Source organism: Strongylocentrotus purpuratus, unplaced genomic scaffold (genome assembly GCF_000002235.5).
Source record: "Strongylocentrotus purpuratus isolate Spur 01 unplaced genomic scaffold, Spur_5.0 spur5_scaffold_6, whole genome shotgun sequence".
NCBI lineage: Eukaryota > Metazoa > Echinodermata > Echinoidea > Camarodonta > Strongylocentrotidae > Strongylocentrotus > Strongylocentrotus purpuratus.
Genome location: NW_022145612.1, coordinates 18,018,209 through 18,043,016, shown reverse-complemented (window position 1 = coordinate 18,043,016; position 24,808 = coordinate 18,018,209). Strand labels below are relative to the sequence as shown.

General features: G+C 37.6%; 1 protein-coding gene across 4 annotated transcripts; it reads right to left on the bottom strand.

Moving 5' to 3' along the window:
• Nucleotides 1–249: 249 nt before the first annotated feature.
• LOC586102 (PHD finger protein 14) lies at nucleotides 250–20,122 on the bottom strand. 4 transcript variants are annotated; one of them, XM_030972314.1, is made up of 18 exons: nucleotides 19,977–20,122; nucleotides 18,387–18,509; nucleotides 17,768–17,964; nucleotides 16,847–16,917; nucleotides 16,033–16,088; nucleotides 15,189–15,298; nucleotides 13,434–13,489; nucleotides 12,726–12,837; nucleotides 12,106–12,200; nucleotides 11,590–11,632; nucleotides 10,744–10,910; nucleotides 8,404–8,654; nucleotides 7,706–7,812; nucleotides 6,363–6,559; nucleotides 5,331–5,462; nucleotides 4,113–4,263; nucleotides 3,527–3,607; nucleotides 250–2,920 (listed from the first exon to the last, which is right to left on the bottom strand). In XM_030972314.1, exons 1-18 carry the CDS (start codon nucleotides 20,044–20,046, stop codon nucleotides 2,879–2,881), a joined length of 2,061 nt encoding a protein of 686 aa, XP_030828174.1. In that variant the 5' UTR covers nucleotides 20,047–20,122; the 3' UTR covers nucleotides 250–2,878. The 4 variants fall into 4 exon arrangements, with proteins under 4 accessions (XP_030828174.1, XP_030828177.1, XP_030828175.1 ...); XM_030972317.1 differs by having other exon boundaries at nucleotides 250–2,917; XM_030972315.1 differs by having other exon boundaries at nucleotides 8,404–8,651.
• Between the last annotated feature and the right edge of the window lie 4,686 nt (nucleotides 20,123–24,808).

Below are 24,808 nucleotides of genomic sequence, written 5' to 3'. Positions count from 1 at the left end.
CTGTTTGGAAATTGCTTGTACTGGACAACATGACTAACTATAAACACATGTCGTTTTCTAGCAATTTTTTTTCCCCACTTCATTTTTGTGTTTTGTTGCCGTGTACATAAATTTAACAAAAATTGCAGCCCCCTCCGCCTTCTCTAAAACTGTTTTTTTAGAAGAGATGTTTCATGGATATTGGTTTCACTCAATGCCCCCCCCCCCCCCCATATTTCTACCATTGCTGCAAGAAAACAGAATAAATAATTTGTACTAGTGGCAAGTGCATGATTTAATGGCACAATAAGTGAACCAATTACAAACACTAAACATGAATACATCATACACAGATGTACATAAAAGAGGGGAAGATTGTCCCACTTTCCTTCACATTACAAGATGGTAACAAAACAAAATGTTAAACTACTACCAGAATAACATCACTGAAAACATTTAAATTAGAAAGTACAAAAATGAAACAGGCGACACTTATGCCTACGTATACTACATGAATTCAAGAATTACATTTACAAAGATAATCAAATCTTCAGTTTTAGCACTGAAACCTAGACATACACACGTATGATGAAATGTCTCACAATAATATGCATGTTGCAAGAATATATGCTTCGCCTGATTAATTTTGTTTAACCTTGACGGTTTTAAAGTAAACATCCTTCTCTCGCTGAAAAACAGTCAAATCTGTGAATTCAGTATTTTGAGAACAGGACAGTTGGTTTGAAGTAAACATGTTTTTTTAAATATGAAAGTGCCAACAAGCAGCTTATTAAGATCTTATCTATTGTCTGAAAAAAATTAATCTTGCCTCTTGGTCATTGATAACACTTGCTACGTTACTGAAATTGAAAACGATGGTAGAAGTATTTCAGGTCTCGACTAGACACTTAATTTCTCGAACAGCTATTTTATTGTTTTGGCAAGGCCTGAAAGCTGTTTTTCAGATTTGAAAAAATGTGACAAACAGCAAGATACTAAACATTCTGAGCTGATGTACCTTAAAGGCATCGTTTAACAATGTTAAATCTGAGATGCATGGCCCTACGTGTTATCAGCGTCTGTGATATGGTGTAATAGTGAAGCCATAAACAAAATTGCGATTCAAAATGATCAAGAAGTGCATCAAAAAAGGAAAAAACTTTGAGTGACCGGTTTTACCATACTCATTTTCCCCAATAAACCGTTAGGAAAACAAAAAATAAAATTTTGGTTACCAATCATAAATATCTTGATGATGAGACAGGCGATCGGCTTATGAAAGTCATGGGATTCCTGACTGACCTAAAGGTTTATAATTATGATTGCAGCATGAGCTAAATCCAGGATTTTGTTTCATAATCTGAGGCAATGTTAACGAGTCACTTTAAATTGTATCCCCTTTTGGAATATTACACAAATTAGAGGTGAAGATGCAAAGTCCCTTATATTAACCACTAGCCTGTGTAAGACGATCAGAAAGCTGTTTGCACAAACCTATGTCAGACTGCAATGTAGTGTGCTTCGGCTCAGACAGAATGACTGACAGCCTGAAAATGGACTTTCCTTTACATATTTACACTAAACTTCATCAAAAATCATGGACGGAACATCAAAATATCACGCACATGTAACTTGTCATACAGGGGGAACATAATGAGAACATTTTTTAACATGTTTTCTTTCTACTTTAACATACTAGCCACAAATATTTAAACTGATACAAAAGCTAATATCGCAGAAGATAACTTTCTGTGCTCCAATATCACACCTATTGTTTTGTACTTGTTATTAGAATTCAGCCACTGTACATGTATTTCTATCAAAATACTCCTAACATAAGTAGACTGAAATGTTCGTTTTAATCTTCCACAATGTTAAAATCTACTTTATTACATGTATGTTTACTTCAATTTACAATCACATGCCAAATTCAGAACATTACAATGAAAGTTTGATGATGACTATCTGTTACAGCTAGAGTTCAAAAGTGACTGCAAGAAAGTACAGGCCTAGGCCTAATTCAACAATACATGCTTTTGTTTTACTTTCAAACTAAGCAACAGGGAATGCAACAGCAAATCAATCTGTGTGTTTTTTTTAATGCAGTTTTCTGCCATTAATGAAACAGACTTTCAATTCTTGTATCTCTTTTTTTAGTTGGGTCACAAATGCAACATAATGTATCAAGAGTTGTTAATTCATGATAAATCTTGAGGGATCATCACATCTACTATTAGGATTACAGTTTACAAAAACAATGAAATTTCAACTGGAGTTTTCAATTATCATAATGCACCAAGAGGTAAGAATAGAACTTAAAATGACCTGTGGCAGATATAGCCATCACTTAGTCATAACAAAGAGTATCTAACCATTCAGCCTATTTTTGAGAAACCTGATAAACTACATACTTGGAGAATGCATAGTTTTAAAATGCCCACTCCAAAGTAATTAATGGTCAATGGTCTGCTGGACCCATTTCTTAAAACTAATTAGCAATAACAAGTAACAATCATTGAAAATACAACCTACTGAAATCCTGGCACTTGACAGGTTGTGTGAAAAATTTGCAATTGCAATAGATTTTTGGCAGTTGTTTCTGATAACAAGTTTTTATGATAAAGTGCACTGGCCTTCGAACCTTACATATTTCCCAACCTTTCCTACGAACTGTCATAAATTGGAGTTCACAATAAGAAAGACAAGACATTATCTACCACCCTGCAAAACAAAGTAAAATGATATTTGACAAATCAAAATAAAAATTACCATGATTGCTTCACGTTGCCCCTACATTTTCTCTTCATGGTTAGTACCTTCTAAACATTATGGAAATGTGTAGATCATGTCACTTGCTACCTGTATGCTACATTATCAACAAGCCCTGCAATAAAGTCCATCACCTTGATTTCCTTCTGGTCTTTGGTGCTGGATCAAGCTGGTGTAAGACAAAGTAAACCAGTATTGGGTGTGATGAAAGACTGAGATACCAATATGAATATCACTTACAATTGATAATAAAAACAAACAAAACACAAAACAAACTCTTATTACTGCTAATCATGAATCAGAAGACAAGGAGGAATACAAATATTTGACTCCAGGTAGATCCCCAATAACTGACATGACACAGCATGACTGACAATCCCCATTACAAGGAGATGGTTGTCAGTTTTCATATGCAGGTCATAATAACAGGCGGTATAATACAAAATTCCATAAGATTTGGTGGAAATACCATTAATGGTTGTAGAAGTCTTGCACACAGTAAACCCATGGTCCTACTAAAAATACTGGATTATTTTCTAGGAATGCAATGATTTTGTAAAACCTTTCAAAGTTTTTTTTTCTCATCTCAAGGCAACAGTCCCCCCCCCCCCCTCCTCCTGATCCATGATCTAAATAATGATAATAATAATAATAATATTGGATATTTATTTAGCGTACATATCCACCTTGTGGGATCAGGGTTGATATCAGCAAGATACACAGGGGGCTTTAAAGAAAGATGAGTTTTATGCAAAAATATATAAATGTGAAAACTTACCATATCATCAGTAGGATCAGTCTTGATCTGTTTCCTCTTTGTTGCCATCTTACTCCTTCCTTTACCCTTTGGTTTGGTAGCCTGGAATAACAAGTAGAGAGATTTTAATGACTGAGTCATTCACATGACAATTCTTGCAATGATGTTCTTGTATCATGAATTCAAGAACATTGACTGTTTCACTGATCATGTATCCTGTACCACACCTTGTATCTCATTTAATATGTACAGTCAAAAGTACTGTAGCAACTACCTGTATAGAAAGACCCCCTGTTTGTAAAGACCGCTTGGGCAGTCTTTCCATACAGGTATGGCTGTATATAACTCTCAGACATACATGATTGTATTATACATGCATTATGCTTGTTTATAGGATCTTGTTTATAGGAACTCTCAGTGTATTTTCTACGCTACAAGCATGATTTCATCATATTGGTTTTTATGTCTTTTTAGAATTTTAATTTTTAAACCAGAGCTCTTTTTCAGTATTCTAGACATTTTCTTTTATTTCAGCTTTCCAGAGCTAAATGGCACACCACTTCCATTTTTCCCCTCTTTCTAATTGGATTTGAGCTTGATTTCTCACCCTTTTGGTAGACAGGAAGTCTGGATACTGAGTGGTAAACTTGAGGGGTTCCTTGATGATCCGTCTCTTACGTCTCGGCTCTTCCTCTACTTCCTTGCTTTCTTCTGCATCACTCTCATCACTGCTACTACTAACACACTCAGAACATTGCCTGCAGATAGAAAACACATTTCAATTAGTGTCTACAAGTTAGTTAATAATCACCCTCTTCAGCTCTACTCTTAATGGGAAATCCTACTCAATGGCAAATTGCTCTCAAAAAAGGCAGAAAAACCAGAGAAGCGGATTAGTGAAAATTTAAATGAAATCAAACAAAATTAAGAAATTCATGAATTTTTGAAAGTTGTACTCACTATACATATGGGAGTTCACATAAAAATGCTATTAACAAAATTGAATACTGGAAACTTTTTTTTATTTTTACAAGATTGATCTACTAGTGATAATCCTCAAATAGCCATTGGCATTCTTAGTATTAGAGAATACAAAGATCAGACAAATAGCATCACTTGAGAATTGTTGCATTCTCGACCAATATCCTATCTCGATAAGCTTTGTGCATTCATGAAAAATAAATAAAACCAAGTCAGAGTTGGAAAATAGTTTGCACATCATATAGATTTACATACAGGAGGATTGGACAGTACATACAGAGCACCGTTTCTCTTCCAGTTTACCTGAAAGAAGCATAGTACAAAATTTGATGCTAAGCCTAAAAGCTGATATTACTATAATAAGAAGACTACATTTTGGTAATTGAGTATATATTACATTTGGAAAGTGCAAACAACAATGAACTCATCTCTGACACTTCCCATATTTCGACTTAGCTCGTGAAATATTTCCTTAACCCTAAGACCATCCAATATCTTATAAATTACAAAACTCATTTCTTATTTCATAAGTCTCATTCACATATGCTGCGGGTAAATGTTACGATTGATTTATTTTTCTAATGTTTTTTCTCACCATACTGCACTTCTTATCTTTGTATATTATGACACATGCAGTACAGAGTAACCTTAGGACCTTTGTTGCATGCACCTCCTTATTTTTGTCCCCACTTGCCATTCATTTCAAACACACACACACACACACACACACAAAATTAAAAAAAACACATAATAAAAATGGCGCTTTACAGAAGCATATGTGAAGAAGCCTCTATGGTTAACATCATGTTCTCATCTTCAATTTTGAAAGGAAAATATTACTCACCAAACACTGAAAGCACTCTTCTTTGGTAGGCGTGTCAGTGGCGGCTCCAAGCAACCCATGTGGTAATACTTCTTACAGATATCACACAGCACGAGTAGATGCTGGTCATGAGACTGCTCACATAGGCCACACCTGGAAGATAATGCAACAAATGTGTATATCATAGAACATTTGCTACTTGAGGAGGCGAGTTGGATCAGTCGGTAAAGTGCCTGGCTGTCGAAGCAAACATTGTGGTTCAAATCCAACCCAGGCGGATGACTGAAGCCTGCATTGTGTGTTGATGAGCCCCTCCCCCATTTCATAGACGCAGGCTATGTTAAACTGGAAAACATTCAGTCTGATAGGAAGTTAAACAGAGGCTCCATGTAGAGGAGAATAACCATCTTTGCATTTCAAGAACCAAATACATTATTCATAGAAGAAAAGGGGGAAACCCCGGTTTAGTGCTCCACCTGCACATCCCTAATCAGTCAAAGCAGGACGAGAGCTCCTAGGATTACATTTGTCTTTCAGGCACAGGTAATGCCAAGTAATTAATAATAATAATTTTTCAGACACTCCCCCCCCCCCCCTTTCTCTCTTCCATTCACATAACAATGCATGTAATCAACGGAGATAAGAAATTGATTTATAAATGAATGCCTGCACTAATTACAAACAGACACTATTCACACAATATAATGTCCATTTCTCATTTCTCATAAATTGCACATGTAGAGATAAGGAAAGTAAGCTGTGTGAATGGATGGGATATAAGGAAATATCACAGAAAAGTGGATTACGGTTGGAGAGACAGAAAGGAGGGTAAGACAATGTATACGAATAGAGACAAGAGAGGGACAGAGAAGGAGAAATAGTAGAAATAAGAGGAAGACCACGAAACGAATAGATTGATGTGGACAATGGTAAGAAAGGACAAACTTACTTAACGAGAAGTGTTAGACACTAAGGGGGGGGGGGGGGAAGACATAGTAAAGGTATAATGGCATTTGGACAGGAAGATGAAAAATAGAAGGAATGAATAATTACAGATGAATAACACCTGGAGACTTCAGCTCTTCTTTTTCTTCTCTCTTGGTTGGTGTTTTCCTAATTCGAGGAAGGCTAAGGACTTGAGGCTGCTGTAGCTTCTTGCCTGCCAACGCACCCAGTGTCTTCCACATGGCTTCTACTTCCCCACGACTCTCGGCTTGACATGATCGCATTTCTGCTACTTGTACCGATAGCTGATGTAAATGATGACACAAAATTGAGATGATGAATGGAATAAGATTTACAATAAAACCCGCTATTTTACAGGTAGAACATTATGTCTACAAGGAAAATATCTTGGAGGCTGTTCACACCGCAAGGGGGGACCGTGTATCGCGCTATTGAGCACGACCCACAGTCCGCCCATTGGCATTCGCCGGATTCACACCGCAGTGAGATAACGCGGTCTATCGTAGCACCCCCTTTTTTGAGAGGTCCTGTTGCCATGACGCGTGACGTCATGAGGTCAGAGCGGTCAAAGATTTCGCGCGCTATGACTAATTTGGAGTGTTGAGTTGTACCAATTCAGATTCAGTTCGCACCAAAATAGAAAGAGTATAAAATTCCCCGCGTGAAGAACGATGACTTCCGGCATGCTATCGTAGCTCAGGTTCACACCGGCAGAGATCTCTTTTGGACCACCCCCAAGAGGTGCTCCAGTGGCACGCCGTGGCTTGCTGTTGGGCGAACCGAAACGATGTTGTACCTTCCACACCGCAGAGATAGCGCGGTCTAGCGCGCGCTAGACCGCGCTTTTTCTGCCGGTCTGAACAGCCTCTTGGTTACTCAACATTGCATTAAATTATTTGGTTCTCCTTTGCTTTTGGATTCAATATCATACATGTAAATAAATGAATAAATACACATTAAATCAATAAATTCAACAATGTTTTGCTTTTCTCACTGAACACAATTCATGACAGGTACATTAACATTGAAGTAGCATCATCATTTTTTTCTTCTTTTGTTGGCATATCATTTCGGACAGTTACAATTTCTATTTGAAATTAAAAAATAAAGTCAACAGCAATACAAAATACAGGTATAAGTTGTAATTTTGAGGACTACAATCTGTGAATAACTTGAATTAGTTCAATTTTACTGTATTATCAATATTGAACCATTAGATGACCGGAAGAATAAGGTGAGAAAGCAATCATTGAGTCATGGTACTAATGATAAGGTAAATCTGTATTGAAAAGGGGAAGTTATAGGCTGGTTGTCTTTCTATACACGTTTCAATGAGAAACACTGTTTCAAAGAAAACAAAGTTTGTAGTCTTTATAGACGGGTGTTCTTTCTGTAAAGGTGGTCGCTAAAGTAAGTTTGACTGTACTTACCCCATCATACTTGCGGCGTAACTGACTTTCAAGGGATTGGAGCTTCTCACTATGCTTCATCAAATCACTGAGACGAGACTTTAGATTATTCATCCTCTCATCTCGATCTACGCATCAAGGTAGAGACAAAAAGAAATCCATAATCCAAGACTTTTTTTTTTCCTCCAATGAATTTGGATGATTGCATACCAACTTGGGAAAAATATAAATTGGAAATATTATCTTCTCTTTGGAAACCTTCATGCAAGTTCTATACATTCATAGCTTAACTATATATTTCTATTATAAATTTCACATTTGGTCTTTGTCATAATGTTTCCAGCAATTTTGTAACGGGACTTCTATTAAAACTGCAATTGAATTAAACTTTAATTCAATTCCTGTATTAGACCTTTATTGCAACCAATTTTAAATGCAATATCATCATACATATTTTGGGGAATGATATATTTGCAAAGTCATATTTTTGTAAATTACCATTTATTCTATTTGATGTCTTCTGTGACTAAGAGGGGGAAAAGGTGGACTTAATCACCATGTCCCACACGTCTCTCCTCCCAGTATAACTTAATGGTGTGTGATCAGGTATACCGCTACATGTTTCTCTCTGATTTTTTTCAGAAATACATGACACTAACAAAATTGGGGATATAGAAATGATTTGTTCTGCTCCCTGGCATACCAAAGTTGACTCTCACCTATACAGTAGTTGACAAACTCTGCTGAGAATGCTGGAGGGATATGCCACTTCCTGCTGACCTGCTGACTGCTCTTGTGTCTAACGTGAGCCGCCCTCATATTATCCACGGTAAAGCCCATCAGCTCGGCCTTACGCATGAGACGTCTGCAGGCCGAGGCACTGGTAGTGAGGGCCCGGGGGACCTTCTCTGGGGGCACCCAGGGGTCTGGTTTCAGCCTCCTCATAGCCTTGTATTGGTCCTGGAACCTGCTAGGTGGTGTGGTGAAGACAAAGGAAAGCTTGAGGATTAGCAGACAAAGTGATCATGGGTGTGAAAAAATCATCACAACACATTGGCTGACGGAGAAGCAGATATAGATAGATAAATGAATGAACTCATATCAAGATGATTTCATGTCTTTTTTCAGAGAGTTCCATTCCTTCTTTCACCGCACCAGCAAAGAATGGAACTCTCTGAAGAAAGACCCAAGAGAGTTTGTCTCACTCGATGCCTTCAAAGTGGCATTGAGGGATGGCACCGTCTAGCATGCAGACAAGCTATTTTTCATTTGTTTATATTAATTTTTTATTTTTTATTATTATTTTAACTGCACATTCACCAAATAATGTGTATATCTGCGGACTATATTGACTGTGCGCATCAACCCACAGTGTGTTAATCTTCATTTCATGAAGCCTGCACTTTTTAGGAAGAAGAAGAAGAAGATGTAGATAAGCTATTAGTATTAGGTAAATAAAGATGAATCTAAACTAGATGGAATTCGACTGCGTGCAGTCGAAAATGATGCCTCCGTTATAGAGCAAATTTACAAACCAAAACAGAAAAAAAAAATTGAATTCACGTTCAATGGTAATCCATTGACAGGTTCTCAGAATATTGTGATTACAAGCAATTTCTCATATACATATGACCCTTTGATCTTTGACCTCATGACCATAAAATCTACTCAGTTCATTGGCTCTGCAAGATGTTCTGAATTAAATAGTAATCCATCTGTCAGTTCTAATGAGAATGCGTTCACAAGCTATTTTTGCATACATAATGGGCCCATGACCTTTGACCTTATGAACCAAGAATCTACTCAGTTCATTGGCTCTGCAAGTAACAAACATGACCTAATTTTGGCATGAATCCATCAATCGGTTCTTGAGATAACGCGATCACAAGCTGTTTTTGCATTCATAATATGCGCTGTGGCCTTTGACCTTTGACCTACGTGCTCCAAAATCTAATCAGATTGTCTTCCTATGGTGATACACACTATCATTAAGTTTGAAGTTTTTACATCTCCAGTGGTTCTTGAGATATCATGATAACAATCTCAATGTATGGAATTTCATAAGTTGACCTCTGTGACCCTTGACCTTTGACCTACGTGCTCCAAAATCTAATCAGATTGTTTTCCTATAGTGATACACACTATCACTAAGTTTGAAGTTTAAATCTCCAGTGGTTCTTGAGATATCATGATAACAATCTCAATGTATGGAATTTCATAAGTTGACCTCTGTGACCCTTGACCTTTGACATACGTGCTCCAAAATCTAATCAGATTGTTTTCCTATAGTGATACACACTATCACTAAGTTTGAAGTTTAAATCTCCAGTGGTTCTTGAGATATCATGATAACAATCTCAATGTATGGAATTTCATAAGTTGACCTCTGTGACCCTTGACCTTTGACATACGTGCTCCAAAATCTAATCAGATCGTCTTCCTATGGTGATACATACTATCCTTAAGTTTGAAGTTTAAATCTCAAATGGTTCTTGAGATATCGCGCTAACAAACTCAATACAAGGAATTTCATAAGTTGACCTCTGTGACCTGTGACCTTTGACCTACGTACTCCAAAATCTAATCAGATCGTCTTCCTATGGTGATAAATACTATTCCCGAGTCTTAAGTTTAAATCTTAAATGGTTCTTGAGATATTGTGATAACGGTCAAACGGGACGGACGTACGTACGGACGGACGGACGTACGGACGGACAACCCGAAAACATGATGCCTCCGGCACCACCTTCGGTGGCGGAGGCATAAAAATTAATGACAATAATTTTTGTTGATGGTTTACCACTGGTCATGCCAGCTCTCATGCCTATTACAAGGTTTTTAGTAGCTATGGCTGTGCTAGTTTACCACATAGATCAGATGTAGCAGTATTTTTGAAAATGTATCACAAAAGATAAGAATAAAGCAAATTTGATAGGATCCAACAGGAACACTTCATCATAACATTATATTAGGATTAAATAAAAAATGCAGTAACTAGAATTGAACTTAGAAACAGTTCATCAATCACTTTTCAATATGGCACATAATGAGAAACCCACCTTAGGAACTTGGCATGGACTCTATCTGGCAGGGCAGCTAGACGCTGATTGACAGAGCTTGCTTGCTTCTGATTGGACTGGATAGCAAGCCAGTTCTGACGCTTGTAACGTCGGATACCCTTCTCAACATGAAGCTTGCAGTACGCATAGAATGGATCGGCAATCTCCTGGTTCAAAGAGTGCAAAAGAGACAATGGCACTATAGCTGATTGCAGTTTGATGTTTACAACAAGGGTAGGTATAGGTTGTGAATGCAATAGTTTGTCTGTTATTGTTAACCAATTAAGGAATAAGGCTGAAAATATTTGGGTATAAGCCCCCTGTATATGACCATAAAATAGAAACATTAAACCTCAATGGTGTTTTTATACCAACATTTTTTAATTTTTTTTTTACATGTTTCAAAATGTCTAATGAATGGAAATAATTCCTACCCTATCAGTGACTTATCGCATTAAAGGCATCGTTTAAGAATGTTAAATCTGAGATGCATGGCCCTACGTGTTATCAGTGTCTGTGATATGGCGTAATATTGAAGCCCTTAACAAAATTGTGCTTCAAACTGATCATGAAGTGCCTCACAAATAAAATTGTTTGAGTGACCGGTTTTACCATACTCATTTTCCCCAATAGACTGTAGTGTTAAAAAACAAATATCATAAATATCTTGATAATCAGACAGGCTATTGGCTTGTAAAAGCCATGGGATTCCTGACTGACCTAAAGGTTTATAATTATGATTCCAGCATGAGCTAAATCCAGGATTTTGTTTCAGAATCTGTGGCAATGTTACTGAGTCATTTAAAAAAAGATTTTATGATATTTCTATGTGGAGCACATACGTACCTCATCAGGTGAAGCCTCTGATAACAGTCCTTCTCTCTGACCACTGTAAGAACATTCAACAAAATCATATATCATATTTCCTCTTAGTAAATACAACGAAATGATTCAATTCAATTTTATTTCATTCAGTTAAAAAGACATTTCATATAACAATCAGCTATATATTACGTGTAATACACATTAAGAAGATATAAGACGAGGACATAAAATAAACTGAATAGGTTACAACCTGAAAGGAAACATATGGTTTCAAAAATACAAGAGCATAATTAGGAAAAGTACTACTATACATCATTTTTACTTCATAACATACACAGATTTGACTATGAGAATTGAATGAAATCATATACACAATTACTTATCACAATTATGGCATTGATTGCAAAAGTGATGCTTCATGACCATAATTCTTTTATAGTTCTTATGCCACAAACTTCATTTTTATCATGTGAAAAGTCAAAACATAGCAGGACTCAGTGGAGTGATTGGAGAGGGGAAATAAAAAGGAGAACTCACCATGTGACATGGAAGAAGTTTCTACACATCCCTGCATCACAACTGATTGCTACTCCTGTTAGACTAAACCTCTCATCTTCACAGTAGCTACATGACTGCAAAAGAAAATCAGTACAGATCCATTTCAAAACCAAGAAGACATATACATTTATAGTCTGCATCAACTAGAAATACCCTTACCTGAAATGTGACAGCAATCAATTCATGGGGGTGTTTCACAAAGATCATAAGTTGAATTCATCTCTATTATGGAAAGTTGCTAGCTTCTTTGAAAATATTTGTAAAAGTAATTTAATATGGCATAAAATGTTAATTCAAATCATTCATATTTTCTATTATCAAAGAGATTTCATGTTCTTGATGTGGAATTTATGAAAATTCTAAAATACTTGAATTTCTACTTTTGAACTTCATTTTAAGGCTACAAATGGCTCTCCATCATTTTTAAGTCCAACTTAGAGTCAAGTTCTACTTAAATTCATTGTGAAAGACCCCCCAGGTCTCTTCAGTACAAAATGTCACATCATGAAAAGAATAGTGCTAAATAAAACTGGTGAAAGGTTTTCTTCAAAATGCTTTAGCTTACAGGTCTATCAGTAATTGCTTAATGTTCTACGTACCTTTGCTCCCCACTTTGCAGGTGCCATCTCGGACAGAGTGACCCATCTCAGCTTAGCAACATCCGAAAATGCAACCCCAGGAACATAGAGGGCGCAAACAACATGGACCCATCTACAACAAATGATGAACCAAAATCAAAAAGATTATACAACAGATCAGTTATACATGGGAGAAGAGGTTTTTTTCTTCAAATCAGGACTAGCATATCATTAAAAGTAGGGGCACTTATTTGGCCCGTCAGAGGAACACAAAAACCCAAATATGATGTCTGAAAGCAAAAGAGTACAACAAATATGGCCTTCTGCAAAGTCATTTTTACAGAGGCATGGACATGTATTGTAGCCAGTTAAAAAAATTAATAACAAATGGCTTGTGGTCTTAAGATAATTTAAGGCTTTTACTGCAAATAAAAAAATTGATGACAATTAGTACTCTTTCAGTCATAGACAATAGTAGAACAAGTATTGAAATTGTACCATTTTTTTCATTCTCATCATACAGAACTAAGAACACTGGATTTAGCTTAATGTCTGATGATATCATATTTGATGATGCAAACTAAAAGAACAATGCAAACCCTTTCTACAATATGTTATAACGGCAACAGGCATTGCAATAAAAACTTCACGGTACTGGATTTCTTAATTATGACCTTCAAAATCAGTATACGTTCTTTTACGATAGCTAATCTACATTAGCAAACTCACCTTCCAGCGTCTGTTTCCTTGAATGCTCCTCCAAGATTAGGACATAACTCACATGTCTGGTATTAACAAAAGATGGATCATAATTCTTTCAAATGGACAGACTGATTTCATAAAAATGCCTTAATTTGCAAAAGGGAAGGGGAAAATTATTTTCTATTCTATCAAGGCAAATATAAACTGATTCCTCTTCTCATCTGGGTTATTGAAAGCCTAAATTATTCATATTACTATAACAAATGTCTTTAAAAACAAGGGAAACGCTCTCGGCGGTCTCGCCTGCATAACGCAATTCAATATGATAAACCAGAACGTCAATGACGTAGCGCTCATCCGCATCTCACAACAACAAATATCGTAAATTTAATGTGGTAAACTTTTGAACTGGTCAAAAAATAGAAATTTGATGCCCTGGAAGGGACATAATTTCATTTCATTTGCATAAAGTACCATAAATAATCAATGGAGTAAAATCTCACAATTCTGTGTAGAAGTTTATTGTTCCAAATTTAGCTCTACCAGATAAGGCAAAATCGGTCAAGAAATGAGGGAAAAGAAGCAATTTTTGTTATTTTTGGAATAAATTTGCATAAATTACCATAATTAATTAATGGAGAACAATTTCAAAATTCTGTGTAGAAGTTTAGTGTACCAAAGTTAGCTCTACGATATAAAGCAAACCAAATCAAAATCGGTCGAGAAATGAAGGAGAAGAAGCCTTTTTTGTGATTTCGAATAAATTTGCATAAATTAGCATAGATAATGAATTTCACGATTCTGTGTAGAAATTTTAAATCCCCTCCTAGCCCCATCATATGAAACAATCAGAATCAAAATCGGTTGAAAAATAACGAAGAAGAAGCATTTTGAAAATCTTAATGTTGATGCCACAACAAAGTCTAAGTTTGTTGACCTTAAATGGCCTTTGACCTTAACTTAGTGACCTGAAATTCTACTCACATGATTGGGGAGACTTGATAACCCTATAGTCCAAGTTTCATTGACTAAGAACTTATACTTTCAAAATTATATCAAAAATTCAAAAACTTAACCTTAGGTTAAGTTTTCGATGATGATGCTACAACATAGTCCAAGTCTGTTGACCTGAAATGACCTTTGACCTTGACTTTGTGATCTGAAATTCTACTCACATTATTGGGGATACTTGATTACCCTATAGTCAAAGTTTCATTGACTAAGAACTTATACTTTAAAAATTATACCAAAATTCAAAAACTTAACCTTAGGTTAAGTTTTTGATGTTGACGCCATCGCCGTCGCCGCCGCCGTCACCGGAAAAGCGGCGCCTATGTCTCGCTTTTTGCTACGCAGGCGAGACAAAAACGAGTCTGAATGAGGTTTTGTGTACAACAACAGGGCTTATATTAAACCTTTCTCTTTTAATAAAAAAAATAAAATCCAAGATCACTATCTCTCCTTTTAAGATGAGCAAGATTTTGTAAGAATACAAATCATTTTTAATACATCATGTCGAAATAAAAAGAAGTAATTTACAACGGCTTCTATGCTCTATGCAATTCTCTGAACCCCCACCAGGAGAATTGATACATGCCGTTCAATGTACAAGAGGTAGGCATGATGAATGGACTAAATCAATCTCCTCAGGACTGCAATTTCCAAAGGACAATTCATCAAAGCAAAGGCTGGAATACTTCATAACATGATCTTTGAATACATATTTGCCTGCATAGCGAGACAACACTTGTAGTTCTGTATTATGAAAAGTTTGAAACTTACAGGATTGAGGACTCCAGCTTTACAATGGTCACAGAACCACGGCTCTGTAGAGCTAGCAGTCTGATTACTGGATGTTGAGTCCGCATCACTCTGGTTCTCACCATAGCAACCTGGTAGAGATACAGACGTGTTTAATATGGTAGGGTTACTTTACTTGCATCATGAATACATGAATATATTGATATGTACCGCATGTCCCTACATATAGAGAAGTGATCAAATCAATGCTATTAAATTCACAGTTTTTCTGATCATAAATAAACATACACAAAACACCATGAAAAGCATGCATTTTTTATAGTCATTAGGTATTCTTTTTTGCTCAAATATTTCTGCTTAAGCTTGTTCTTACAACTCTTCATGCTACTACCAAAGAGGGATTAAATATCCTCAGAGACATCTCTTTCTTTTATCAATGAGGATACCAAACAATTTAACCCGCACAGGTGTACAAAACTTGATATGAAAGCAAAGGCAACTTTTAGGAGAAATGCTTGCCTTCAAGGTGGATAACATGGCCTGTATTGTCCATTGACCCAAAACCTGTGTTATCCTAGGCTTAGTATTCAATGAGTAACTCTACAAGTAATCCAGTGACTAATCCTTCCCTCAACATAAACATATTGCTCTTCTTTTTCTCATCTCATTACACACAGATCAGTGAGTATGCATGTGATTTTTAGTTCCATAAAGCTACCAAGTCCATACCCCTACGTCCCAACTATATAATTTGCACATAAAATAGCATTTTTTTCTTGCTGATTCTTTTTGAGAATGTTTCCAATGTTATAAATACGGGTGAAATAAGCTCAATGATGAGGAATATTTGCCAAGTTCTACTCACCTTCATGGACTGGGACCCCACACATGTCACACTCCACAATCTCATCTGTGTCTTCGCTACAAGTGAGAAGAAATACACAATTTATTTATTCCCATAAGCCAAAAAATAATTATGAATATTCCCATATGCACCTTTTAGGATACTCCCAAAAGATGACATAAATGAAAAAAAAATCAACAAAAAAATATTTTGTAAAAATCAAGTACAGCAAACAAGTTTGCATAGCTGTATGTGAGTATCAAAGATAATCAATTTGGCTTTTTCAATAAGTGTGGGATTATTACGTTCTCTAAGTTATATCTTTATCACCTACATGCATGCATGTAATAATTATAGAAATATGAATTTTAATGTTATCTGTTTCTTTTACTTTCCAGCGGCTGTTGTCACTGGTTGATGACTTATAAATAGCAAACGACTATCATCTAAAAAGTCAAAATGATGATGGAAGTATACATCTTCTACACAACTTAAAGATGATATTTTTTTTGTTTTCAACATCTGAAAATAAAAATTAAATGGCAGAAGAAGCAAAATTAAATGGCAGTAAAAGCAAAAGCAAATGCAGTCAAACATGCTTTAGCGAGCACCTATCTGTGAAGACCACATTTTCTGTTTCTCTTGAATATAGATTTACATTGAAACATGTATCAAATAAACCTGTAAATAAAGACCACAAGCCTATAGAGACCACATTTCTTGTCTCCCTTAACCTCAAGTGGTCTTTATAGACAGGTTTCACTGTGTATGCAAAGGGATGAAGGAATTCTTAACAGCCTTATATTCATTTAAATGAGAAAAGACTTGTGCTTACCTGTTTTCACCAAGACACACACAACAGATCACTATCTTTAATTTGTCTCCAGATCTGTTCCCTGATTTTGGCTGGATATATAGAGGGGGGGGGGGGGGGCATACAAATATCAGATGATAACAAGTTTTATACACTGTGACAAACAGATTAAAAGATTGATTACAATATTGATGGCGTAATACGATTGCCTTTTATCATTATTATTATAATAATTTTTTAAAACATTAAGTGCAGTAATGGAAGGAAATAAAGGAGCAAACGAATCTATGTTTTCCTATTTCAGTTGTATTGTTTGTAACCTACGGTCATTCAAAAGAAAACAATAGAAAAGTAAACTTTAATATTAAATTTAAAGCCTTTGCGATTTGAATTTTAGTCCCAAATTTTGGATTCTTAATGTTTGAAGACTGATTAATGATAATATGTAAAAGCCAACACAATTATTTTTGCATCATATTTACACACATCTTACTATATGAAATCCCTCTTAAGGTAAAATCATTATCTTTCTTTCCCTCACCCTCCAAAAAATAGGGGGTATTTTGTATAGGTCAATGTGTTTGCTGTGTGCAGACTTCCACCAAGTCTGGTGTCTGCGAATTATGGCCTTCTGCACATGAAATCTAATGACCCTCTCCTTATAAAATCATATGGATAAAATTTTACTTCAAATACAATTCACAACATTACATTCATATATACATGTATTGTATATAAATACTACAAAAAGACAATAGAGGGGAGAGGGAGAAAAAGAGAGAGAGATAAATAGAGAATGAGAAGGAGGGATGGAGGGGTAGAGAGAGACAAACACGAACACAGAGACAGATAGACAGAGAGAGACAAACAGACAAACAGATCTATGGACAGTAAAAGAGCAAGCTAATCAACAGTACATTTTAATTTTCTTTTATGACTTACTGACTGACTATGCCCTTTCGTTTTCTTAGCCTTTGCAATCATCTGATCGACCGTTAGCTTCTCCTCAGTCTCGCTCTCTGACGATCCCTTGTCCAGGTTACTGCTGCCACTGTCCTCATCACTTTCATCTTCATCACCATCATCATTATCTTCGTCACTACTGCCAACACCTCCATCTCCGTGTGATCCTCCTGAGTCTTAGAGAAAGATTCAAAATCATATCACATCAGAAATTCCATAAATCTGATTTGTATCTTGCATGGAGGCATGACTGGCAAATTCATTGATGACTCTTTTTTTTTAAAATCTTGAGCCATCTTTGAATTCCAGCTGACATGCAAGATCAAAGATGTTAGAGAAACACAGTCAACAATGAATTTGGAACATCTACACTATTTTTAGTCTTCAAAGGTTGGCAGGTATGTGTAAAGTATATTGAATTTCTGAAAGATACAAGGTGTTTTCCCTAACATGGGATGTCAATGATAGGTTTTGAGATGCGATAGGTCAAACAGAGTCATTTTGGGGAAGGAAAATAGGCCAACTCTAGTTAAAGTCTCCTGTTGCCTGCACATGTGTGATAAATGTATTATAATGAGGGAAACAAATGAATATTTACCACTTTCATGATCTCCCTTCAGTTCAAAGTCACTATCACTGTCACTATCACTCAAGCCAAAGTCTAACTGCAGAAGATGATGATCAACTGGTTTCACTCTCCTCTTCTGTGGATCCCTTTGATCTGTTTAAATTAATAAAATAATAATTGATAAAAGTAATCATCTGATAACAAGCACTCCTGTGGAAAACGACAAATGGTTACATGTTATAATAATGCCTAACACTCAACAGACTGATTTTTTGATCCAGTCACCATGGCTAGTCCCATTTTTGCAACAGAACTCCTTGATTGTACCGTAGCAGCCGAAGAAGATTCACTATAGCATGGGTATGATTATTATGATATCATTATGTTAGGCCAAATTAAAAAAAAAACATGTTTAGCATCCTGCTATTTTGAAAAATAGGAAGGAGGCCCTTTTTTTTTTCTTCTTCAAAATGGCCGCTCAAAATGGCAGCTCAAAATGGCCTCTTGGTACATTTTCCTTGACAGTCGTGCTTTATTTCAAGATGGCCGCCGACATTAAAAAAAAAATCAGAAATAGATCTAGATCCATTTTAGCAGTGTTTTTCATGTTTTTTTTAATTTTGAAAAAAAGGAGGCAGCCCCCCAAAAGGAAGCGGGCGGGGACGCTACACATGTATATTTTTTGTAATGGCCTTATTGGATCATTAGGCCTAAAATAACAGTTGTATTGCCCTTTGCAACCGACCCAAAAATCTTGAAATCTTGAAATCTACGGTCGACCCATGTTTTGGCAGCTAAAGGGCAATACAACATCTTATTTGTGTAGGCCTTATCGAGTTCTTTCTACCCAATTCACTGAAAGCCCGTCCCACAATGCAGTTCGGAAATGAAATCTTGAAATCTACGGTCGGCTTTTAAAAAAAAAATTGTTTAAAACATTTATAACAAAAAAAATGTGTAGACTATTCAAGCGTTAAGAAAGTGAGAAATATCAACCCAAAGAGAGAAAAAAACAAGAAGAAAAAAAGTTTAAAAAATAAAAAAGATTTCCTACCGATCGACCCATGTTTTGGCAGCTAAAGGGCAATACAACATCTTATTTGTGTAGGCCTTATCAAGTTCTTTCTACCCAATTCACTGAAAGCCCGTCCCACAATGCAGTTCGGAAATGACTTCATGCCGTTATTTAGATCTTACCTCATTCCCCGTCGTACGTTGATACCAAGATTGGTAAAAGTTAAAACATCATTTTACCAACCTCCCCCCCCCCCCCCCCCCCCCCCCCCCCATTATCATTATGCTCCCTATTTATCATTGAATGATCTTGGTGAGAGGCCCCAGGTGAGAGGTCCCAGCTGAGCGGCCAGCCACCCATCCATAATCCACCATACGAGTGCGCGAGGCCGTTATTAACGTTAGGCGTTACGAGGCAGAGGTTTATGCCCCAGCCAGGCCAAAACCCTGGGCCAGGCGAAATAGCCTGTGCAGGTACGCGCCGTGTACAGCGCTAAGCTAGCACACGATGCACATACGAGCGAAGTAAGATTGTACGAGTTCATGATAGAACTTAGAAGTAGGCCAGAACCAAGAAAATGAAGCGTTTTATGTCTCCAAACTCACACATAGCCTTGTACAGGAACTGCACTTGGTCTGGCTCTTCGTTCGATCCATTTGTCTCGGGGTCTTCCATCTTTCTATGATTTAGTTCCCTAGCTCTTGAATCAGCCTCGTACACGATCAGTCATGGAGTGCAATGTACAGTGCGCATGAGCGGAATTCCATGAAGATAAATCACTCCAGGTACTTTCCGTAGAATAGAAGAACGATTGACGTTTCTTTGAAGAAGTTTTGTTAAAAGTTTAAGTTTTGCACACTTGTTACACGTACTTCATGTCATTTTCATTTCATTTCATTTCATTTCATTTCATTTTATTTCATTTCATTTATTTCATTCTCCATTACAAAAAAAATATTAAACATTCAAACATGACATACATGATTAGTAGATCCGATACAAGAAAAGGGAAGGAGCAAACAAAATTTTATGGGAATGTGATCTTTTATCAATCTATATATCATGTTTTGGGTTTAAAAAAAAGGGCAATTGCTTTATTAACGTCAACCACTTAAAAAGTATACACTGTATAGAGGAAAAGGAAAAGAAAAGCAGAGAAAACCTGAACCCCAATACAAAAGAAAACATTAGGGACCGGGATTAGGGAACGGAGAAGGGATGGGAGGGGGAATACATTACAAAGTGCATTTACTGAAGCGTTACGTCACTTAATTTGAGATTGAAGGAGCACTATTTTTTTTCTTTCTTCAAAATTCGTTAGAAAATATTAAGCGCCGAATCAACATCCAGGCCCCACCCCCTTGCGCTAGGGGGAGGGGCCCGTCTTCTTGTTTTTAATTGGTTAAATGTACCTGTTTTGGGGGCCAGGAAGAGGGCCAGTGTCCTCCGCCAGTGACGGATCCAAGGGGAAAAAAAAGAAGGAAAAAAAAATTAGGAAAAGAAAAAGAAGGAAAAAGAAAAGAAGGAAAAAAAAAGGGGGAAATTTGTTTTTGTTGAAAAAAGGTGTTCCTTCCCCCCAAGCCACTAAACGAAATATCTGACGCCGTAATTTTTCCAATTTCCAAGGAAAATTTTAAATGTGGAGAGAAAGGGAAAGAGAAAAAAAAAGAAAGGTAGGGGAAGTTGCGATTTTTTTCCGCCAACAAAGAGGGGGGGGGGCACTGGCGTCTTGATCGGGGAGGGGTTTATTTCTGATTTTATAACCGTTACGGTGGTTTACACATAATGCTGAAATGACATAATTTTCCTCATTTTTTAGTAAATTATACATTTTTATGCGTTTGTTGTAAAATGACAAATTCCTAAATCAACAGCCAGGCAAGAAAACTAGCTTTTTGAGGTGCCTACATGTCAGGGCCCGCGGAACGGCGGGGATCGGAAGCTTCCAGCTCCTCCCCCCCCCCCCCCCCCCACACTTTTTTGACAAATTATATTAAAAAGAAATAGAAAGAAAAAGAGCAAGAAAGAAAGAATAGTTAACTGCCAGTGTAACAACAAAATAAAGTATCAAAAATGCTCATCTGATGACCGTAATTTAGTACCTAAAACCCTTGAGCTTCTGTGGGCTCCGCCCGCTGCATTGGACCCCACATCAATCAGTGTCCTGCCAGTGTCACAAATAAGGTATAAAATATGTTCATCTGACCGTCATCAAATGCCTAAAACCCCTGAGCTTCCGGGGGATCTGCCCCCTGGACCCCGCCTAGGGCACTAAGGCGGACCCCTGGATTCTAATATGACGGAAATTTAATGCCTAAAACCCCTGAGCTTCCGGGGGATCTGCCCCCTGGACCTCGCCTAGGGCCCTAAGGCGGACCCCTGGATTCTAATATGACGGTAATTTAATGCCTAAAACCCCTGAGCTTCTGGGGGCTCCGCCCACTGGACCTCACGCCAAGTGTCCTGCCAGTGTCACAAATAAGGTATAAAATATGTTCATCTGACCGTAATCAAAATATGCCTAAAACCCATGAGATTCCGGGTTTCCGCACCCTCAACCCCACCAGGGCCCCTAAGGCGGGCCCCTGAATGCTTGTCTGACCGTAATTTATTGCCTTAATCCCCTGAGTTTCCGGGAGCGGACAAGATATCAAAATTATGTTCATCTGACCGCAGACGCGTAGCCATGGGGGCGGTGGGGGCGCCCCCCCCAAAAAAAAACACCGGCCAAAAAAAAGAGAGGAGAGAAAAAGAAGAGGACGTATATAGGAAGAAAAAGGAGCAGACAAAAATCATTTTTGAAATTCAGACAAGTCGAGAATGGTACAACGAATCGTCTTCTTTCTTTAATAATTTTAATGAAACGTCAAAGCTTCCGCGCTTCGCGCATTAGGGGGAGGACTGAATTCACACAAGGATTAAGAGTCGAGAATGGTAATACGAATCGTCTTTTTCTCTGATGATTTAATGAAACGTAAAAGCTTCCGCGCTTCGCGCAGGAGGGGGGGGGGGGGGTAACGAATTCAGACAAGAATTAAGAGTCGAGAACGATAAAACGAATCGTCTTCTTTGTCTAATAATTTAATGAAACGGCAAAGCTTCGGCGCTTTGCGGAGGAGGGAGGGGGAAATCGCCCCTCCCTGCACCCCCCCCCCCCCACTACGTCAATGCAGGTCACAATTACGATATTTGGCTCGCATAATTTCAAATTTGGGCCCCCCAAAAAAATCCTGGATCCGCGCTTGGTGTAGGACAGTGGGAGGAAGTGGTATCAACATTTTTACAGTACCTCCCTCTCACAAATTTCTTTATTATTGTTACTTTGCTCAGCCGATATGCGACGGTAATCTTCATTCTCATGTGCCCGTCCGGGCCCGTCCCTATGTCACTCTCATACACAAATGCTACGTGTCCATCAACATCAATGGACCCTAATGGCGTATCGCACCGTTTTTCTGAAATGACCCTTTTAAAAGAAAACGTCCGGAAACCTGTGATCCTAAAAAGGTACCGTTTTGGTGTTTTTTGTGCGATCAGTGCTTAAAGAACACCCCTTTTTAAGGGAAAAGTAGAGAACGCCGGCCCTAGCTGTGAATCTCCGATTATTTTTGGTTTTTTGTGCGATCAGTGCTTGAAAAACACTTTTTTAAGGAAAACGTCGACGCCGCCGCATATAGGTGAAAAGACCCTTTCGTCCCTTTTTCTGGACGCGGGTGCGTAGCAAGTCATGCATGTTGGGAGTGACCCCTCTGGGGTGCCCATGTGCCCCCTCCCTCTTTTCTCTCACTGTCCCCACGGATGTTCAACCCTTGCACTTATTTCAGTGGAAAAGTGGAGAACACGATAAATCATATCCATCATTCATTGATATTAAAGCAGCTATAGGATCGATCTTACTTTGAACTGCTAATTTAATATCAAGAATTATGACATGCAACTCCCCCCCCCCCCCTACCCCGGGAACGGGGGGACCGCATCGGCATGTTCCAAAAAATGTCCGGTAGTGCATGGGCACTTTTTTTTCTTTTTTTGCTTCCGAAAATTTGAAAATCGCATGTCAATGTCAATCTGCCTTTCATAAAGTTGATTTTGATTACTGAATTTGGAACTCCACCAGTGGCGTACCTGGGGTACTCCGTCAGGGGGGGGGGGGGGGCAAGCGACCGAAACAAACAAAAAAGGCGATGCTAATTTTCACTTCTGGCGAGCGAGCGAGCAAAACAAATCTTTAAGTAACGTTTGGTATATAAACTGGTATTGTTGCAAGTTGGGGGTGGGAACATTCACTTGTTAGCGACGTTACTTTCATTTTTTTGCAAACGAGTGTAGCGAGCAAGAAAAAATCACTTCTTTTTTAATAATTACCACTTAAACTTGGTTCAATTGTCCCATGCAGGGCGCGGGAACAATATTGTGTTTGGGGTGATTTTATACCCATTTTAGCTAGCGAGCGAAAATACATCTTTCTCTCAATCATGAATTGCTATATAAAATTTGTTTCATTGTTGCAGGTATAGGGGGCGGGCACAATCGTGTTTAAGGCAATGTCAGTCCCATTTTGGCGGGCAGGCAACCCCCTACATTTCTCTTTTTAATGATATTGTAGCAGGTTAGTGGTAGGCACATAATTCCACGAGCTAGCGAGAGAAAAAAAAAATCACTTCTCTTTTATAGGGAAAATATGGTACATAAAACTTGGGTTCATTGTTCCATGTCAGGGACGTGATTATTAAAAGCGGTGTTATTTCTATTTTGGCGAGCGAGCAAAAAAAAAAATCACTTCTCTTTTATAGGGAAAATATGGTATATAAACTTGGGTTCATTGTTCCATGTCAGGGACGTGATTATTAAAAGCGGTGTTATTTCTATTTTGGAGAGCGAGCGAGCGAGCGAGCAAAATTTTTGTAATGATAATTGGTTCATAAATTTCAGATTTTTTTTTGTTGCAGGGCAGGGCTTACACAATCATGTCTATGGTGATGTTAATTCCGTTTTGGCGAGCACGAGCACACCAAAACTTTTTTGAATAACGTTTGGTACATAATTATTAACTGGTTGTTGCAGGTTGATGGGGCGGGCACGTTAGCAGTGTCAATTCCATTTTGGCGAGCGAGCATAGCGAGCAAGCAAAAAAAAAAATTCTCTTTTAATAGAAATTAATAAATAAACTTGTTTTTATTGGTGCAGGTCAGGATGGACGCAGTCGCGTTTAACGCGATTCAATTCCTATTTGGCGAGAGGGCGAAAAAACTCTTCCATTTTTAATGATATTGTTGCAGGATATTGTTTCCAAAGCAATGTCTATTCATTTTATTCGCGAGCGAGTGTAGCGCGCGAGAAAAATGAATTAGTCTCTTTTAGTAACATTATTTTGGTACATATATTGTGTGTTATTGTTGCCATGGTTGCAGGTCGGGGCCCGTCGGGGCATGCACAA

Coding starts and splice junctions, on each gene's coding strand:
- LOC586102 (XM_030972314.1), bottom strand. CDS start 20,046: ATGGAAGACCCCGAGACAAATGGATCGAACGAAGAGCCAGACCAAGTG. Junction 12,201..12,725: donor CTGCAAAGTGGGGAGCAAAG/GTACGTAGAACA, acceptor TTTCTTTTGCAG/TCATGTAGCTACTGTGAAGA. Junction 7,813..8,403: donor GTTTGTCAACTACTGTATAG/GTGAGAGTCAAC, acceptor CTTGATGCGTAG/ATCGAGATGAGAGGATGAAT.